This window comes from Centroberyx gerrardi, chromosome 14, assembly GCF_048128805.1.
Source record: "Centroberyx gerrardi isolate f3 chromosome 14, fCenGer3.hap1.cur.20231027, whole genome shotgun sequence".
Taxonomy (NCBI): domain Eukaryota; kingdom Metazoa; phylum Chordata; class Actinopteri; order Beryciformes; family Berycidae; genus Centroberyx; species Centroberyx gerrardi.
In genome coordinates, this window is record NC_136010.1 from 19,066,213 (window position 1) to 19,086,961 (window position 20,749).

Here is a 20,749-nt window from a genome sequence, read left to right on the forward strand (position 1 = left end):
TAAAACAATAGTAGCCTATATCCCATATAATTAACAGCAGGCATCTCAAAATACTATATCAATAAGTTTCAAATAATACTGCATTAGTACCCAAATTCCACGGTACATGTACAGTGTTCGCTTTATTTATTCTTCATGACAAAAGTGGTTCACAGGTCAATAAAATAAATTGCATACACATGAACAGTTGAGGACCACCAAATGTGTATGTGGGGCATGTGCAAGTCATTTTCTACAACAATATACACAAAATGCAGACCACATAAATACAGTTGTTAATTAAAAACATTATACAGCAATAGCCGATTAAATTATACACAACTTGCGAAAGAGTGAATTAAATAGATTCAGAAATCCATTTACAACCTTCAACACAATATTTCATTATGGTAGGACATTTTCACTTTTAGCATACTTACCCCCATTTGAGTTCATGAACAGTCAACTATCAATAGGCCATAGCTCCCTGGTTGTCTATAGCTGTGTTATTATACTGTCTAAACCTTATCTAGACATCGTACCTCTGTTTCTATGAACTATGGTGATGATAATATTTTCTGCGTCCACAATCAGAAATAAGCAATTTTGGCTTTTTTCAGTTCTCAATAGGCTAATAATTGTTGATGGTGACCATTACTTCCAGGGGAATTGTTGACTGACAATGAACTCATTCAAGGTATGCATGCTAAAAAGTGAAAATATTCCACCAAAATGAAATATTACTTTAAATCAGTGCTAACACTTGCCAATGAGTTACCTCAAAAACAAGCAAAACATTCCTTCAAATAAAAAAAAAAAAATACACATCACTTCTACAGTGTTGAATACTGTAAATCCTCTAATAGTGGCCTGTAGTCAATTAAAAGCCGGGTCTCCGATAATGGCCGGGGGCGTGGTCAACAAATAAAGGCCGGCCTCAAATACAGGCCGGGGAAAAAAACAAAGGAAACAAGACTAGCCCTCGGCGTGCCGAAACCTCCAACGGCGATATGATATAACTGTATAGATTCTATTCTTAGCTTCAGTTAGCTTCAGCTTACATGCAAACAACGGTGGATACCGGTAAACTCCTGGTGCCTGTTTGTAACTGTAGTTTGTAGTAACGTACAAGTGCCACAAGATGGCTCGGCCGGTGGAAGTCTCTGGAACATGCCGTCGTCGATTACCATAATTATCGGTAATGCAATGCAGTAACAAAAAAACGGCTACCTAACGAACCCCAACAGAAGCAGATCAGAAAACAAGGAGGCTTCGTACTAAAATATGAGCAAATATACTTATCAAACAGAGGGAATTAGAAATAAAGGCCGGTCTCTAATATAAGCCTGCTTCCAATAAAGGCCTGGTACCCTCTGCAGTTGAGGTAAATAAAGGCCTGGGCCAATATTAGAGGATTTACGGTAGTAGCCTATATTAAAAATGTGATGTAGTCTAAAACCAACAGACCAGAGGGAAACCAAGGCACTAAAATTTTCAACACAAAAAAAAACAAACACATCAATCAGCAGGACGTGGCCTCTTCTAAAACCTACAATACAGGACGGTAAAGAAAGTGAAACAATTTGCTGTCAACATTTTCTTGCATTCAGTTTTCCTTCTTTTAAACAGACATTTCCAAACGTTGACTAAAATATGACTGGTCTCATTAGATTCTCTAATTTCTTTGAATTTAAAATGCACTCTGAAGCAGGCGGTAGATCCGCTGCGGTCCTCAAAACACAGTCCTGGCATCAAACTACCGTATTACCATTCCTGTCTTGGGTTGCTAGAGGGATACGTTTACATTGTGAATCATTTTCCATTTTATTTCATGATAGGGCTTTTGCCATCCATCTCTATTTTGCTATTGGCTATAAAGCACATTATAACTTCTGAAAAGTGCTATACAAATAATGTTTATTATTGGTATTTTGTTCTCCTACAGGTACGTAGGGAAATGTTTCTACATTTGTCCTTCAGCAACCATAACAGCTTGCCAGCATTGTTAGCATTCCTAGTTAACCACAGGCAAACAAACTAGCTTGCTGTGAGTATTACCTGTTAGTTTGAACTTGGAAAGCTCACTTTGGTAGCTTGCAGAATTTTAGTTAACAGAGTGCCAATGCATACAAATGCCTGGTGAAATAAAATAATGAAATTCAAAATGTCAAAGTATCCCATTTAAGTAGTGAGAAGCTATAGCTTATATATATAGCTTAGCTGTTGAAAAGAGTGACACAAATCTGATGCTGAATTAGTGGGCTCGAGGCAACTGTTACCCTGACTTGGTAACCAAGAGAAATGTCCATTTGACATTTTTCCTGGTTAGTATTAGGTTTGGGTAAACTAAGCCCCTGTAAGTCTTAAGTGATACAATGCAGTGTTATTGCAGCCCCACAACCCATCAAGCAGGAGAGCAAACTATCAGCAAAAGCGATGCTTGGACCGGTTTGCGTCCCCAAATGACAACAAGATGTTTACTGTGAGAGATGCCAAATGACAGGTGTAAAATGGCAGCAGTGGGCCTCTGTAATTAATCAAAAGTCAAGGGGAGCTTGAAGACCCACCCTGATCCTGATGAACAACAGGAAGGATACAGGCACTGTCCTGACTCGGTCTGCATAGTTTGCAAAGTAAGTATGATGCCCATTAAACATCTCCCAAATCCCAAATCTGATTACTTGGTGTTTGACCTGAGGTGGTGAACTTATGGCTGATCTATTTCCATCAGTGAAATGACCTGTTTACTGACCTCAAGTTAAAGGGTATGGCTGATAGGCCAAAGCCAAAGGGTCAGACACATTACAGGATAAAAAAGGGGATTCAACTACCACTAATGAAAGGTATAAACCTCAAGACAACAGCAAGCTCTTTACTTTTAGTATAGCAATTATGTTAGTAAGGCTGCATTGTTCTATAAAACCATACTACCTGGGAGGGTTATCACAGCTGATCTACTGGGTAACTGTCACTACAAGCAGCCGGACAGGCCTGGTCAGGAGGCCAGGCCAAAGGCAAGAGTGTCAAGACATACTGCCTTGAAACAGATCATAGCCTTGCATATGCAAACGTAGCAGGGTGAAACACAGGAGAGGCTGCTCAGTTAGACAAAGCCTGTTAATTTTGAGTTTGAGGACAGTAAATACTGTACATGAAGAGTGCATCAGTCTGGAATAAATACTGTCAATGGATCATCACAACACACAGCCTTTAACAAGACCATGAGATGGAGGTTGGTGCCACTCGGGACAAGACACAGTCAATGACATCACAGAGCAATGAGCAGCAAATCTGTCTCTTCATCCCTCCTCTCCAGGCTGCATGCAGGCATCTCTTCTCCGAGCAGAGAGAGCCGAGAAGGCGGGATGAGAGATGTTTTTTTTTTTTTTTTTTTTTTTAATCCATTGTTCTGGTGGGTAGAGCGGGGAATGTGGCGTTAAGTCTCGGATGGACAGGATGTCTCGGGTCAGGAAAGGAGGAGGGAGCCGTGGGGTCGACATGAAGACAGGTCCTTATGGAGGAGTGGGGGTTTGGAGTGATGGAAGGACTTTTTCAGCGCTACAGAGACAGGGGTGAGACAGAGACAAAAGAAAACATATTTAGTTCTCAACTCAAAAAATAATCAATGAAAAGGGTGAGGATAATTAAGCCACAAAACATATCAATGCAGCACATCAAGAGAGACAAAGGATCAGCAAATAAGGAGCTCACAAGAGGTTGGTGGCTATGAATTAAGGTTGAAATGTATAGAAAGCGAACACTTGTTAGCCCCAATAGGCATTAGTTCTTAACAAAATGTGTGCAACAAGACCCATGATTAAAATACAAATATTATTAATCGATCCTTGAAGATTATGATTCATAGCGTATTTCTTTAAGTCGGTGAAGTATAATGCCACTTTATCTCATCGCCTGCGAGATGATTTAGACTGTGAGCTCCCTGCCCGAGCAGGTTTGGCCTGAGATTTATTTCCGGAGCTCTTACTGGCATTAGCGTGCGATTCCTCAGCGGTTCTACTTGCTGAGGCGGATCCACGTCTGGCCTCTCTACAGACCCCAGATATCCTGGACTTACCGGGTGGATTGTGCACAGAGAAAGAGGTGGTTGTCAGGGCCGCTGTGGATTTAGCGTTAAACTGAGAAGAGACCACGTCTGGCTGAGACGTATTACGGCTTGTAGATGCTGCTTGCACAGAATTAGACCTGTGAGCCAAGTGTTGTTTTCTTCGTACAGAAACATCTAAGTTTGCCTTTAACTGAGGCTTTTGGTCTTGTTTATTTACACCCTGCGCTTCAAATGTGTTAGTAGGATAGACATACAGAGTTTTAGAAGAGGTTAGATTATCTATGGAGGAAGAAAACAAAGAAGACTTGAGCCTGGTGCAAGAGGAGGGTACAACGCGAGTTGTGATAAAGGTATCCTGACGTGCAGGGACTGATGCTCTCCGGCCTGCAGCACCCTGTCTTGTATCTCCGACACGCGTCTTGACCATGAAATCACTGTTCAGAGAACTGGCTGAGCCTTTACGGGACAGGGAATGGTCACTACCCAGCTGTCCAGGATTCACCTCTGTGCTAAAAACATCACTGACACTACGACTTCTAATGAAGGTGGCGTCCCGTGGGAGGCCCTTGCCTCTGTGAGGCCGGCTGCTCATCTGGATAGGGGTGTCAGGACAGAGGGAGGGGTGGGTTCTTACAGGACTGGTGTGGAGGCTTCGGGTTAGGGCTCGGAGGTGGTGCGTGGCCATGGTGGGAACACTGCTGCCGAGAACTGGACTGGCGCGTGGACTGTTCCTCAGTGGCGGGCGTGCGGGGCTACTGCGGGGGCTCCGTGGGGCCCGGCCCGACTTGGTGCCCAACTCCTTGGCCCGGGAGCGTCGGGGGCTGCTGCTCAGACTGTGGGGAGAGAGAGGAGCCTCCAGGTCCTCCAGGCGCTGGGTCAGGGCCAATTTCTGCTGGATGGCCATACGCAGCAGGGAGTTCAGTGTCTTCTTCTCATCCTCAGCCGCTGCCAGCTGCCTCTGCATCTCATCCAGCTGAGTGACATACTGGTCACACCTGAGAGACGCAGACACAAAGACGACAACATGCACAAACGGACAAAAACAAATTTAAGCACAAAGCCACAGGCACACAACAGATATTATACACGACTCACAATGACGCAGACACATAATTCAAACACCAATTGTAAAAGAGAGGTAAGTAAAGACGGCAACAAGAATCCAGGGCTTTAAGAATTAAGACTTCTCTCTTGGCACCATATACAAATGCAGTCACTCCAGCTGTCCACAAGATGGCACCACAAAACTGGATTATAAGCGGGTCTGTTTTAAAAGCCATAATCTTTAGCCCTTTGCAACAGACAGTAGTCCTTGACCACAGTCTGTATTCCAATCCCTCTTAAGGATAATCAAATGCCAGCTCATAACCGTCTGGAGAGCCGAGACAGTCTAATGCAAGTCCAACAAGAAAGCTTCTGCTTGCTTTAATAACCAATAACATTAATGCACACATTTCTGCTGTCCACCACAAAAATATGTACTTATAGACAACTGTACAACTAAGAAACAGCAAAGGGGAAAAATCCTTGTCAAACACCCATCCAGCACACACATTTAATCACACACACACAAGAACACAAACACTCCCAACTTCCCAACAGGCACTGCAAGGGCCCACGTGAACAGAGGCATAAGCTCTGAGGAGGTAAGTGAAGCAGAGAGTGTTGTGATCTGTAAGACCAACCCTGAACAAACACCCCCTCTCTCTCATTAACATTAGGCTTCTCCTTCCCTGAGGTCACCTGGCTTGACAGGACGAGTTTGTCCCTGCTCCCCCCTGTTGGCACAGGGCAGAGCATGTGGTTCCTAATCGTCACGTGAACCCATGGATTGTCCACAGGCTTAAGGAAGGTGGTAAGCTTATTAGATGACACTAGCAGCAAAAGCTGTACCACAACAAGAGCACCAATACTAAGCATGAAGAATACTAGTTAAATGGAAAAGACCAGACAGTCAGAACTAATGAACCTGTTTGAGTTCAAACAAAACGCAAAGCAAACAAAAATCCACTGTCACAGGACAAAATTAATGCAACAGTCTTTCTGATAAGATAGTTTTCTATTATTACCAGACTCAATAGGATGCATTTTCCCCCAGTCCAGAGATTTCTAGGTTGCCATTAGCCTATGTTTGGTGGCAGACTACATAAAAAGAACAGCTTACCGGCTGGCAAACATGACGCGGAGTGAGGAGAACGTGGCAGCGTCTTCCTTCAGGGCTTTGAGTTCATTCCTCAGCTTCACCATGGTCTCTGACACCATGCTCTTCTCCGTCTCATACTTTGTTTTTAAGTTGGACAGAGCCAACTCTGCAGTCTGAAATCATGACAAAAAATACAGATTCTATTACAAACAGCCAAAGCCTTTCAAGTCAAATACACATAACGGATTACACACCAACCACCAGCCAAAGGCTCGTAGATTTTCGCTATGGCGGGTTAGCTTGAAGACCCTCATTTTTTCTAAATGTTGTTACTCTGTAGAGTACGCATAATCAAACAAGCCATACATTTTGTGACTACGACATGCATTCTGTGCAATAGCAATCTGAATCAGAGCAATCAAGGTCAACCAAAAACCTTTTCTTTGATAATTTGAACATGAAAACTGTATTATCTGAGTCTTTCTGCCAGAGGACACACAGCAAAACACCCAGACATTGGACATGAGAAGGTAACCTATGTGAGCTCGGCCCAGCCAAGCAGATTAGGTTGAGTGTGTATGTATGTGTGTGTGTGTGTGTGTGAAAGGGAGAGTGGCAGTTAAGGGGATGACAGAAGCAGGTCACGCACTGCTTGAGGCACAGGAAAGGGAGGGGGGGGGGAGGAGTGCATCATCATACTCCACTCAAGGTGCAGGACCACGTAGAGCCCAAGGGACTGTCTATACAAGAGTGACAATACAGGCCAGCCATGTTGCTTATGTCAAGATTATTCATGGATAATAGATTTATTAAGAAATAGAAAGACTTCCCCTCTTACCTTATCAGGACAGCAAATTTAATAATGAAAAATACTGAATTTTATGAGGATAATTCAAGAACGGGTCAAAATATTGGCAGTAGAAGGAAAAAAAAGATCAAAAGACTGAACTTGACAACAATTTCTCAGTACCAAGGCAGCTGTTCTTAGTGGTCAGATAAAAGGATTTTTTGATATACCAAGAACCAGATGAGAACTCTCATAGTAAGCCAAAATGGAAAAATGTGGGAAAGCTTTTATCAAATGCCCAGCTACATAGTTAAAGTAAAAAAGTTCCACATTGACCATGGACCATACAGGAGTACAGTGTAGGGAAAGTCACTGACAGCTCAGGTTGATTGAGAGCAGCATCTTCAGTGGAAAACTAGATTGTACAAGTCATTCAGCATCCTTGAAATAGCAACACAGTTTCATTTAATCAATCTAAGACCCCAACTACATCAAAAGAACCGTTTTGCGACCATGCTAAGAGATCAAAGAGGAAAGATGTGGCCTAGCAAATGCCTGCTGTGCCATACCTGTTTGTTAGCCTTGAGGACAGTCCTGAGGGTGGCAATCTGTTCTCTCTTGGTGCTGAGAAGGGACTTGAGTTTCAGTACTTCCTCCAAGAGGTTTTCAGCATCCCGCTCTGACTCTCCACTGTTGCTAAGCGCCGAGTAAGGCAACGCGCCCCTCTGGCGACACAGGTCCACCGCCACCTGTGGGAACACACAGTCACTTCTTAAAAATGAGTTAAATACATTTTCACTTTCACTGGCAATGTGGCATTTGGTCATCATGGCAATATGGGAAAACTATTGATGGCAGAGAAATATTTTTAAGTGTGTGTGTGTGTGTGTGTGTGTGCGTTTTTTAAATGTCTCAGTATGATTTTTATCAGGGGCCAAACAGCAGCCAATATGCTCAAAGGCTCAGAAAAGTAGCATGTTACCCAGTGCATGCTCAGCGAGGGGATCAAATATTTTTCTGCTCACATTCCTGAACAAAGGATTATATGCCTGTCAAATGAATCTTCAGTAGTACATATGGTCAAAATAAAAAACAACCAAGCATTTCTGTACAGAGTACAGAGTTCCCAGTGTTCCAGGCCCTGTTATCTGAAAGGATTGACTCTGGTGGTAGCTCCAGCTCGACTCTGACCTCTGATAATCCAATCCATTCAGACCTACACACGTGTCAACAGGGCCTAGACAGGGGGGTTGATCTGGACAGGACCTGGAGCTACTAAACTACACCAAACAGTCTGAGCTGAGCATTAGGTGTGAGAAACTTGTGGAGGAGGGGATTCCTTCCCACAGAACAAAAGCAGGGCTTGTAATGATGAAGCCACTGTACAGGAGGAGTAAGAATTTGCCATGGTTATGCCTTTCAGCTCACAAGGAATCCATGTGAGAGCAGCAGCATTCTTCCTCTGAGGTTTCTGATAAATGACAAATGTGATAAGCTGTGCTGTCCTACCTGGAGGTGTTTGATCTGGCAACGGATAACCGCCACCAAGTTGCGAACGTTGGAGGGGTCCCTGAAGTCCAGGGTGGGGGATCCAGGGCAACTAGGAGGGTCTCCACTGCCTCCTGCGCTGTCCACCTCCCCCATAAACTGCAACGCTGCAGCCTTGGAGATGAACATGTCATTGGGACGCTGCTTCCTCTGTGGGTTGTGGGGGTGGACGTGGTGTGCCCTCCGACCACTGGCCCCACCTCCGCTTGCCTTGGCGCCGTCACGGTAATAGTCCAAGGTGACCCGTTTGGGTGTCAGGTTGTTGCACACGCAGATGTGGTGATAGAGGTTGGACAGCTCCTCAGAGAAGGCCAGCAGCTCCTCCTGGGCCACGCTCAAGTGGCCCTCGGAGTCAGTGGCCACTTTCCGTGTGGCTCCGATCTCTTTCTCCAGCTCACTGATGCGCTCCTGGTCCTGCCTGCTGGACTTGATGCACTGACGGATCTTGTCAGCCAGCTCCTGGGCCTCTGCTCTCCAGCGTTCCTTCTCATACTTGCAGCGTTGCTCCAGGCTGTTGTAGCGAGCTCCTGCCTGGGACAGTTCCTCCCTCAGCTTCAGAAGCTCCTCGCTGGCCGCGCGCATGCGCGCCTCCAGCACCTCCGTACTCTTGGTGTCTAGCTCATAGTCAAAGTCCACATTGCCTCCGTCTCCATTCTCTGCCTCATCGTCCCCCCTGTCCTCTGCCTTCTCGGGGAGGTTGTGCTGCTGGCTGCCCTGCACAGCCTCCAGCTGCTGGGTCAGAGAGCCCACCTTGTCCTCCTGCTGACTGAGGGCCTGTTTTGACAGCACCAGCTGCATCTGCAGTTCCTCTACTGTGCTGGCCAGGCCAGACTTCTCTCGTTCTGCCTGGGGAACACAAAAAAAACAAACTGAAAATCTTAAAAGGTATAAACATTAGGAATACCTTTAGATTACCTTTGCTAACCAGATTGAAAATCGTCAACTATTTATTTGAATAATCCTTTTATTCAGCACTAAGCCAAACAAAGGGCTATTAACCCCTGCAGATTGTTAATTATTTTCCATGAAACAAAAAGACAATTCTCCAAGCCCTTAAAACACACATTTTCCCCTCAACTGCAGTGCATTATTTATGTACCTGAGTACTTGAGACACAGTGGCTGAACCCACTCAGCTCCACTTCTATGCTCCTAACATCTGCTGGGCAGGAGCTTGCTAACCCAACCCTCGATTTAAGTGCATCATGAATAATACATCTCCTTCAGGAAAAGAGCAAGACAAAAGGTCAACGTATTCTTAATTTTCTTAAGTATCCCTTATTCCTTAACGGAACAGGTAGGAGTTATTCTAGATCGTTTGATGACTTGGATGTTGCAATGTGGTGTTTGCCAGGTGATTTTATTATAACTGATAATATATATTCTACAGAAAGGTACACTGGCCCAGTGACAGAGAGGATGTGGTCTAGAACAGGAAGCAGCAGATAGACAACTCAGTCACACAGACTAATCTGTCTGTGACAACCTTACTACTCAACTCATGATAAGTAGGTGTTATAAGCTAGCACGATCAGAGTAGATATGAATGGAGCAGTAACCATTTATGTAGGTGCAACGGCCTCCTTTCGTCGAAGCATAAAAGCACTTCTGGGAATAACAATACATATTTCCAAGAAATAATCCGTATGTGTATACAATGGGCCTTATACATTATTTTCTTAAAGTCTAATAGTGTTTTCTGTTGTGTTTTTGATTTGTGGATCCTCTTAGCCATGAGAAGAGTTAACACTGCAGACTGTCTGCATCAATTTCCATATCTGCTATACAGTATTTAGTAGTCATTTTGTAATAATCCATTACTGCCTTAGGCTTCCAGTGTACAGAAAAATACACTTTAAGCACCCAGAAAACCAACAGACATCACCGCATGAGGTACATGCCATGGTAACTACTGAGGTCACAAGTTTTAAGTTGTTTTATTGTGCCAGAATACAGCTTCTGACAAAGAGCCTCTATTCCTCTTTAAATGTTATACTAAAGCATAAAGAGGTAACTTTAGTGTAGGAGTGGGCAATTAAAAGATTACGATAATTATATAAATAGAAAATTTCCTCAATATAAAAATAAAAAATTTTCAATAAATCATTATCAGATATTTTTCACACTTTGACAGCAAGCTCATTAATGACACAAGAACAGCGAATCCTGTTTTTAGAATAGAGCTGACCATTATGCAAGTTAGTTTGCACAGTGAAAGGAAAACACCCACCACAGCAGCACCATGTGCTACTGTTTCAGCTGCAACATTTAGCAGGGCAGTAAGGAAGATGGACAAAATGTCCTTTGCAACAAAAGTTCAAGTGACAGCAAAGAAGAGACATTCCCACAGCCATGACCCTTAGCTTAAATGAGCAAGACATTATTGATAGGAATAGTCATTCAACTTTGGCAGTGTGAAAATATTTTGGCTACTTAAAGTCTGACAATAAACAGAGCAGCGTGCACTGCAAACTGTGTCGAAGATCCACACCAACCCAGCCAGGCAATACAACAAAATCTGTTTTCATCATTTGAAACCGTATCATGTTTAAGAGCATGTGGAATGTAAACAATTGCAGTCCCGACTCGAGCGAGTGCTGGTAGTCAACCACCAAGAACCACTGGACTACTGTGCGTGACAAACATTCTGCTCATGTAGCTATATCATGATAATGGTTATCAAAAGCTATGAATATTATTATTGCTTTACATTATGAAAAAAGTTAGTGTGAAAACATTTTTGACCTTTTTTGGCTGGCATAGTGTAACTGTTTAAAAGAGTGGCATATGGTGTCTTGTTGCCTACCTGTAGGAGCTGCTGTTTGAGTTTCTGGCTGTCTGAAAAGTGTAGCTCACTCAGCAGGTCCGACACCAGCCCGGAGGCCGGGGCACGCAGGAATACGTCACTATTCCGTGGAGTGGAGTAGCGCTGGATGAGGCCGTTAGTTTTGGAGCCCCCCAAGTGAGGAGGGTGAGCAGAATCGGGAGCAGACCCAGGACCATTATTATAGCCGCTGTCCTGGTCCTCTCCCTCACCCTCTCCCCCCCGGCCCTCTTCCTGGCTGTCGTCCAGCTGTTCCAGGTGGAGCTCCAGGTTCCCCACAGAATCGAAGGGGTTGAGGGCCAGGGCGGAGAGCTCCCGCCTCAGACTGTTCTTCTGCTCCCTCTCCTCCTTCAGGGCTTCCAGGGCCTCATCCAGCTGCCTCTCTGCAATCTCCCTCAGCCTCCCCGCCTCCTCCAGCTGACCGCGCAGCTCATCCTGCTCCTCGTCCTTCTGGGTCAACTCCAGCTTCACCGCCTCAAACTCCACCTGAACGTGACCATGAACAAAACCAGGAGACAAAAAGGTTGTTGTTGGTTTTTAAAAAAAATCAAAGTTCTTCTCAGTTTTTTGTTTATTATATGGAAGATATGGTTGCACATTCTAGCATCCAACATGCCTAAATACATATCACTACATTCAGCACAATAGTGTTACAGTCACACACCTGGATGGCAGAGGTAAAGAAACTATGGGGCAGCTGGTTTGTGGTACCCATTATGGAATAAGGTGAACCAAAATCCCTTTGTACCTACAGCCAAAAGCTAATTGTATATACAGCAGAATGAGAACCAAGTCCTTTCACTTTATTTTTCTACATAACCTGGAATTACAAGGGCCCTATGAAATCCATTTAGATTTTTAGAAAAACATTTTTTTCCATTTTTATTCATTTATACGGAAGTCCCTGTAAACAGGGGGCATCGTAGTGGCTCAGATGCCAAAGGCACATACCATGTAACCACAACATCCTGGGTTCATATCCTGCCTGGGGACCTTGTCTCATGTCATCTCCTTCTCTCTCCCCTTCTTTCTTGTCTCTCTCTACTGTCAATTATCTAATAAACAGAAGTGCCAAAATAAAATATTTTTTAAAAAAGCATTTAATTTGTGATAAACTGTGACCTGTTTGGCTCTGTGAAACCAAACACAAAAGCCTATTTTACCAACCCTGGGATTAGAACCCAGGATGCCCCACATAAATGTCTGCTGTCCTACCAAGTGAGCTAAAGCACCAGTGTCAGAGAAATAGCTATTGCATCTCTGTATCCTGCAGCTGTACATGTGCAGGGTTATGAAATCAAATTTTTTTTGGGACCAACAGACCAACCAGCTGCTGGTTGCAGCTAAAAAGGTGCCTGTAATCCAAATGTGGTTGTCTTACTTAATCCATCTATGCTTACAATAACCATATATCAAGTGTAGCTTTCTTTATTAATTTAACAGGCATCTTTAACCATTCTGAACACTTGTGGCTGGTGGTGCTCAAAATCATTTGGGGGTGAATCTAAAACTTGGACAAAATATTTCTTACAGTAGAGGCAACATTAGGTTTTACCTAAAAGGCAGCTAACAGATGATGATGCACACACTAAGCATACAACACATAATGCAGAGCGCTTCTGATACACAGCGATGCTCAGAACTGGTCGTGGACAGTTTGAAAGCGACTGGGGCTTGGCAGAGCGGCACATACTTTGGAAAATATGTGCGGGTGATTAATGCCCAACTCTAAACTGTTTACGCTATTGTTGAGTATTCAGCGGAAACATGTATATTGCAAATGGGATATGTAGGCTCTAGCAGAAGGTCGACTGTCAATTCTACATTTTGGCTTCATAACCCACGTGGATTTTCCACCATACACTTCGATACATTACAAAACTGCACAAATAGGCTACTTTCAACATCCAACGAACAAGTTCTGCTCCCCATATATGTCACCATGATATATACTCTGTTCATCTTTTCATTATAGAAACTACTCAGAAGAAAATGTTTTACTGTTTTTACAACAATTTCCCCATCTCATAATTCTGTGTGGTATTCCTTGTTTATGTCTAAACTCCATTTTTAAACCCAGATTCAGTGATTCAGTTCGCGATTTCTGCAAAATGGATAATATAGGACCCAAGACTACTCTTCAACAATGAGTGTTTGTGTCCAACACACTGATAGAGGAAAGCATGGGCACGAGACAAAGAAAGCCAGATCCAGTGCCTCCAACACAGTAGACAAGGCTCATCTGCATTCAGAAGCACTTGTCTCACACCCTCAGACTCCAAACAATAGGAGTTCCACATAACCTCTTTCCTCCGTCACTTGTGAGAAAGGACACAACCCACAAGAGAAGTAAACATCATTTCTCGTGCAAGACACACAAAATTTTGAGACCATTTATCATTAACAACAATTACAGTCAGACATTTTAACTGCAAACTAGATGATAGAAAGCCTGTAAAAAACATTTGACACATGCTGTGTTTTGAAAAAGTTCTTGGCCTTGTTTTTCAGTACTTTTGCAATTTTTATTAATAAATTAATTTATTTAATCATTTATTTCTAATTGTGGTCGATTCTCTCCTCCATATATGTGGGCTCTAGACCCCAAAATCGCTTTTGGTGGAAATGATGTGTATTTGGTGAGATTGGGGCTTGAGCGATGACTGACCTGATTCTCCTTGAGCACAGACACCTGCTTTTGCAGAGATATGTTCTCTTCCTCTAGCTCGCCGTTGTCCTGCAACTGGCGCAGCTCACGCACTTTATACTCCTTCATCTCATCCCTCAGATGGCCCTTCTCTGCCTCCAGACACTCACACTCCTGTGGAACACAACCCATTGTCAAGCCAATGCAAAGCACAACATTTAAGCTCCAGCTGATTTTACTTTGGTAAGGAGGCTACAAAACTAATATCTGAAATTAGTTGGAGCAGTATGATGGCTAGCGGTTCAGGGGTTCAATCCCATAGCAGCATCATGAGGATAATAGGTCTGAAACAGTATACAGTATAACATCAGTACACCAGTATAAATACAGGTGTGTTGAGTGAATAGATAAGTGGCCCTCCATACCTTCTTTAGCTGGGTGGAGACGACCCCCATTCTATCGATCTCTGCGTGGGCGTTGCCCAGAGCAAGACGCGCCTGCTTTAACTCTGCCTGTACTTCCTCTATACGGGTTGCCATGGCAGCCTCCTTAGTGGCCGTCTCCTGCAGCAGACTCTCCTCCCGGCACTCTCCATCAGCAGCTGCACGTTTCTGGCTGCTCACAGAATCTGCAAATGCCTACACACAAAGGAAAAAGGGCAAAAGAAGAGGGTAAGATTTTACACATAGGAACAATATTAGCAGTACTCAATTGCATTCATGCATTGCTACTCATATCAAGGCAAGAAATGTAGACATTTTTAGCAGAGGAAAGGGAAATAGGATTTCCCTGACAACCACTAGCTGAAACCTGATCACACAGTGCAGAACCATTACATTTCTGTAACAGAACACGTCAGACCTCAACCACAACTTCTACACCATTTCATCTAGTCTATTTTTATCTAATCAATGTGATACTACAAGCCCAATATATTGCATTTAATACAGTAATACCAGGCTTTTCTTAAGTACAATGCATGAATTTCTTTGTGTTCTATTCACATGTGAAATGTCAAGAGAATTTTGCACAAAAAAATAAATAAAAAAATCACAAATTCAGTTTATAAATTAGATCTGGCTGATGCTGAGTGTAGGCTGTAAGGAATTCTCAGCTCAGCATAATCAATAACTTTGACACAACATGCACTTGTAATGCTGCTTCTAGCAGTGTGCATCAACGACTGCTGATGAAAGTATTACCATATAAGGAGCTAAGTGAAATGAACATGCTACTAAATACGCTCAACTGAACATCATGATTTGGTTATATAATGATGCCAATTTACAACATGAGTCTGCTCTACATTGTTATAACGCTGCCGGGAACTAGGTAGGCAGGCTAAAATGCCAAGGAATGAGGTTTATGCAGATTATGTGAAATATCTGAAACTCTGTACCACTAATTCCCTTCAGACATAAAGAGCTTTGCTCAATATTTGGTTTTATAACATTGTAATGGACCAGTTTTACTGTAACTCGGGCAACAATTCAATACTAAATGTCCGACTGCATTTAAGCAGGATTCTGAATGATTTTGTGCCTTTGATTTGAACAAGTGGATGGAACAATTACAAAAGCAAAAATCTGACCACATGACAGATTAGAATTTTATGAGATTATTTTCTTACATAAACCAGTTTAATAATGCCTGCTTCAGCAATACTGAATATTTCTCAGGTCCCAACGGATGCATGGGCCAGTGCAGATGTTGACAACAGGAAACAAAATTAACCCATCTCACATCTGTCAGTAAGGACTGTTTCAAATTGAGCCTGATCCCTCACCACAGTCAAGTTCGAGTCTCAAACAGCACCATAACCACTGAGTTTTACCACACAACGGTCAATTATCATGAATCAATGAGACTGAATGACACAATCTATAAATTTACCAGAGGGTTGTTTGTTTAGAAAATTAGACTATGGTAAATTTACCAACCACGTCACAATATCAATGCCTATCTGTGTAAGGCAAAGATTGCCTGATAATGTGTGCTTTGACATAAACATCTAGTCTGTATCTTGACTATCCAGTGCTAACCTCATTCCAATCACTAATGCCACACTGTTTGTACAGAAGTACCAGAATCCGCTTTAGCTGAACACAGAAATGAACCAGCAAGTCTAAAATACCGGATATGCTGACAAAAGGGCTCTGGAGCCTGTCTCACCGGTTCTAAGCACTAAACAGTATCCTCTCTCTGATGCTATCAACATCATATGACATTACAAGAGCAAAACTGATTCAGCATCCTGATCACGAGCAAATTCATTAGATGATTCATAAGAAGCCTCAGCCTTAACAGAGAATTGTTATTCTGGTAGCAGGAAGACGAAGTTAACAAAAACCATTGTAGGGGTGAGCAATCATATAGTCATGCCATACTCTACTGGGCAAAATGTGGCATGCTAATCTAGGTCAATGGTAGTCTGTTCAGGCCCACAGAGCACACCAAAAGGCATCAACAGCCATTAATTTAAAATGAGCAGCATCACCAGAGAGGCTGTGCCTTTGTGAATAATGTCAGACATTAGAATTTTGACCGCATTTACCATTTGCCGAGATTGTCCTATGAAAATAGGTAGATTTTACAGAACAATAACATCCTCCCCCCAGTGTACATACACATGCACGCACACTAGCACATACTAGGGATGCACCGATCCGACTTTTTCAGTCCAGATACCGATACCGATAACTGGGCTTTGGGTATCGGCCGATAGCGAGTACCGATCCCATACCAGTGTTTAATTAATAAACTGTAGGCTATGCCTCACTGTGTGGAAGAGACTGGGATCATTCTTTTATGTGTAAAGCAACATCAGGCTTGACTTTAACATTGCTTTCCTAACTTTGTAAAACAAAATGTAACAAATAAATACATAGATATAAATGTACTCAATTGTTATTTATTATTAAAATAATAAATAATCGTGCTCCAGCAACTTGGTAAAACATCTTCAAAATTAACAGGAATTACAATTCAAGTGTAAACCTTTTAAATGCAGCAACAAATTGGTCAGGAATTAAAATTCCAGTATAAAACAATACAACTGCATCAAATGAGAACAAAATGTAAACAATCACAATTAAGTCACAAACTAGTGCAAACAAACTTGATAAATTAAATCACAATTCACACAAGTAGTATAAACAAGTAACTTGGTAAAAACAAAACATTCAAAATATGCAGAATAAGCCTAAATTACTGAAATAACTGGTAATCTTGCGTTATGAAACAGCCCTCAGAAAAAAAAACAAGGTATGTTAGTCTGACTATGTGTCGGCCGAATGGAGCAGCAGTACCTGACGAACACGGAAAACACTTTAAATCGTGTTGTGGCAGGAAACAACGTTGACCTACAGCCGAGTCCCCGTAAACCTTGGATTTATGAATGGAGTCTGGCTGGACGCGCCGATTGTATAATTGGTGGAAAACTACTTTACCTAGCAGGTTAAATGGCAGCCTGCTCGGCCGCGCGGTGACCCGGGAGAGTTTAAACATATAACCGAGACAAAGTATTCATGCAGGTGTGTTTTTAACTACCGAGCATCAGCACCGACCCCCGGTCAGCTCACCCCGACCCCCGGTCAGCTCACCCCGACCCCGGCTCTGTTATGAGGGTTGGGCGCCAGGTTAGCTTGTTAGCCTGGATGCTAGCTGCGGGAGGCTCGCGCCCCATGAGCGAGAATTCAGTGCGCGAGACGCTGCGCGCAGCAGGCGGGATCCTCCGGAGCTGCTGGACCGAGTTTAATACATCCATGTGCTGGACCGGAGGAGCCACCGGACGGACCGAAGGCAAATGGCCATGTCTACCGGCGCGCTGCTGACGCATGACGTAGTATGCGCACGTAGACATAAGCATAGAATTGAATTGAATAGATCGGCCCCATTGTCACCGATACCCGATCCAGCTATTTGAGTCAGTATCGGACCGATATCCGATATCAGTATCGGATCGGTGCATCCCTAGCACATACACACCCCCTATGCTTCATAGTAAACCAATATACTACATGTAGGATAACTACATCTTTATTTTATTTGTAGTCTTGCTTGTTGTTGGTTTTTTTACTAATATTATTTGCAGTCACTGACTAACATCAATGTTGAGTGAACTGGATAAGAAACGCATTGCTAATTATGGAATTACCACTTATGTTAGCTGCCTGACTGGCAAACAGGCTGCAGAAATCAAACTGTTCTCTTGCTTAGGCCCAATTCTCCAGAAAGGATCAGGTGGCTCTTTCACTTAACCAGCTTATTCTTACCGTGAGACAGGCATTAATTACTTAACATGTCACTATCAAAATGGGTCTTGTACTTGTTACCTTGGCAAGCAAGCTTATGTGAAGTTTAAAGTTGGGAGAGAGAAAATAACGGGGGCTATGATGTGTAAAAATAGGAAAATAATAAGTATGAAAAATGGGCTACAGATTCCTACATTATAACTTTATAACCAAAGTTGTATTGATCAAAACCTTTGGCAGTTGACACACAACAAGCTTGCATAATACTAGTCCCAGAATCTTAATTATTGCTTGATTCCTCTTCATTTCCCAACAGCAGCCCCTTTGTCAGACTAATCCAGAGCTGGTCAATGGTCAGTGCAGTACAGTGTGTGACTGGCACTTATTCATGCTGGAGTAGCATTAGAGCACGACTGTCAACCAAAGATAATGTAAGTAATGCACCTTGATGGAAAAAAAAAAAATCTCTTGTCTCAACTCTTCTTCAAGAGAACAAGCATCATCATGGAAGTTCAATTCTGGAAAATCATGTATCAAGTACAAACAGTATATCATTACACACAATACTGTTTGATGTAAAGAAACATGGAACTTCCTCCTCCTCCCCCATACTAAAAAACAGGAGTGAGCTCGCTAGCTAGCCAAGTTATCTAAAATAGATATGGCAGCGATGTGTAAAAAAAACAAAAACTGGAATGCTGGGGGGGGATCACAACCTTACAGAGTAATCAATATATCTTGTCTACACATAACTAGAAGGCTCTGGGTCATCCTACCTCTTTGAGCTGCTGTAGCTCCACTTTGAGGACTTCATGCTCCTCTTCCAGCTGTCTGTGTTTGGTCTTGACAGCAGCACTCTCCTCCAGCACCACCAGGCCATAGCGGGCTGCCTGCAGCTTCTCCTCAGTGGCCTCCTGGAGCTCCAAAGTCAGTCGTAAAACCTCAGCCTTCAGGTCTCCACTCTCCATCTCCCTTTCTCCCTCCACTGCTGCACCTGCTGGGTCTGCATCCGCCTCCAGCATCCTTGCCTGGCCTCCCACTGGTCTACTAATGCTCCACCGGGACGCCTGCCTCCTTCACTCCTCCACTCTCATTACTCCACACTGTGGGAGAGAAGAAACACAAAGATGAAGGTTATCTGAGCTAACTGAGGCATTGGAACTGCTATCAAGTTTATATAGGCATATAGGTTTTTTATAAAGCCTACCAACCCACACTATGGCAAACTGCATAGGGTGAGATTAGCAGAAGCCCAAACAGCCACTAGACAAATGCAAGAACACATTACCTAAATGCTGCCTGTTTGGAAACATGGCTAACCTTATAGTTACCAAGTAGCTCGCCAATTCGGACTCTAATATCTATATTAGCAGCAGGTACAACATACAGTTCACTCCTGTAGCTAGTAACATTGCTAGCTAGCTAATTGGTTGGCTAAGCTACCTCCTAGGCCGTGGCTATCTTAAAGATCGCCATTGATGATTCCGCAAATCCCCTTAGTTAATAGCGACAGGCTGGCACTAAACTGAGATGCTAAGACTGGACTGTTCGCCACAGAGAAAACGTAACGTTAACTACATCACTGGCCAATAATGTAATATAAGAGTTACATCAACCATACCACGTCTCAATCAGAATATGCAGGCAGTTACTAGTTAACGTTAGCTAGATTGGAATTACATCCCCTGAAGTGTGTCCCCAAATGTCCTCCACAAAGTATCCGGGGAAACAAAACGCATTTATTTGAGGGTGTATGATTTCCCACCCGTGTTGCCTGGGTTGGGCGGAGTTCTCCCGTTTCCTGATGTCCACTTGTCTGACCGAAGATGAAACACCACACGCCGGGTTGTCCAGACTGACATTAACATTAACGTTAGCAAACAGGATACGATTGAGCAGTTAGCTACGGGTAGCTTTGGCCTAAAATGACCAGAAGACGATAGTACAAGGCAACCAGCAACCTCTAGTTGGAAAATTTAGCTAGCTGCCTATTTCGTAACCGGCTAAATTACATTAACGCAATGCACGAGACCGATCTCCCGAGTAGCGGTAGTTTGCTCTCTCGTTGTTAACACCAGTGGATCCCGGTTAACATTACTAGGCAAGCTAGTTAGCCAGTATTAGCCAAACGAGCTACTCACCTCCAGCCTTGCGTCAAGTATCCGGCGCGTCAGTCGTCAACAAATGTGAATTGAGTTGTTCCTTCAGTAGCTAGCCAGTGACAACGATAGCTAACAGTGACAGCAGGGCCAGGTTACAGAGAACAGCGCTTCTCCTCCCACCCGGTTCTCTTGTTTCCCAGTGAGGTCGAGTGTCAAAAGCGCGCCGAAATCGTAAAGCACGATTACCCCCCCTAGCAACGGCACTGTGCAATTTCACCCCAAGTACAGGAAACAGTCTTTATCTTCTCACTGGGGCTTATCGTGGTCTGTTCTATATATCGATACATAGACATTTAACCATGGATACAATGTATGCAATGTATTATATTCTATCAACAAAT

At 43.3% G+C, this 20,749-nt stretch overlaps 1 protein-coding gene across 1 annotated transcript; it reads right to left on the reverse strand.

Moving 5' to 3' along the window:
- Positions 1-94: 94 nt before the first annotated feature.
- LOC139933383 (protein bicaudal D homolog 2) lies at positions 95-20,540 on the reverse strand. Its single transcript, XM_071927445.2, has 10 exons — positions 20,388-20,540; positions 19,023-19,349; positions 14,419-14,631; positions 14,015-14,167; positions 11,329-11,832; positions 8,485-9,369; positions 7,545-7,724; positions 6,210-6,361; positions 4,680-5,040; positions 95-3,537 (listed from the first exon to the last, which is right to left on the reverse strand). Exons 2-10 carry the CDS (start codon positions 19,266-19,268, stop codon positions 3,532-3,534), a joined length of 2,700 nt encoding a protein of 899 aa, XP_071783546.1. The 5' UTR covers positions 19,269-19,349; positions 20,388-20,540; the 3' UTR covers positions 95-3,531.
- Between the last annotated feature and the right edge of the window lie 209 nt (positions 20,541-20,749).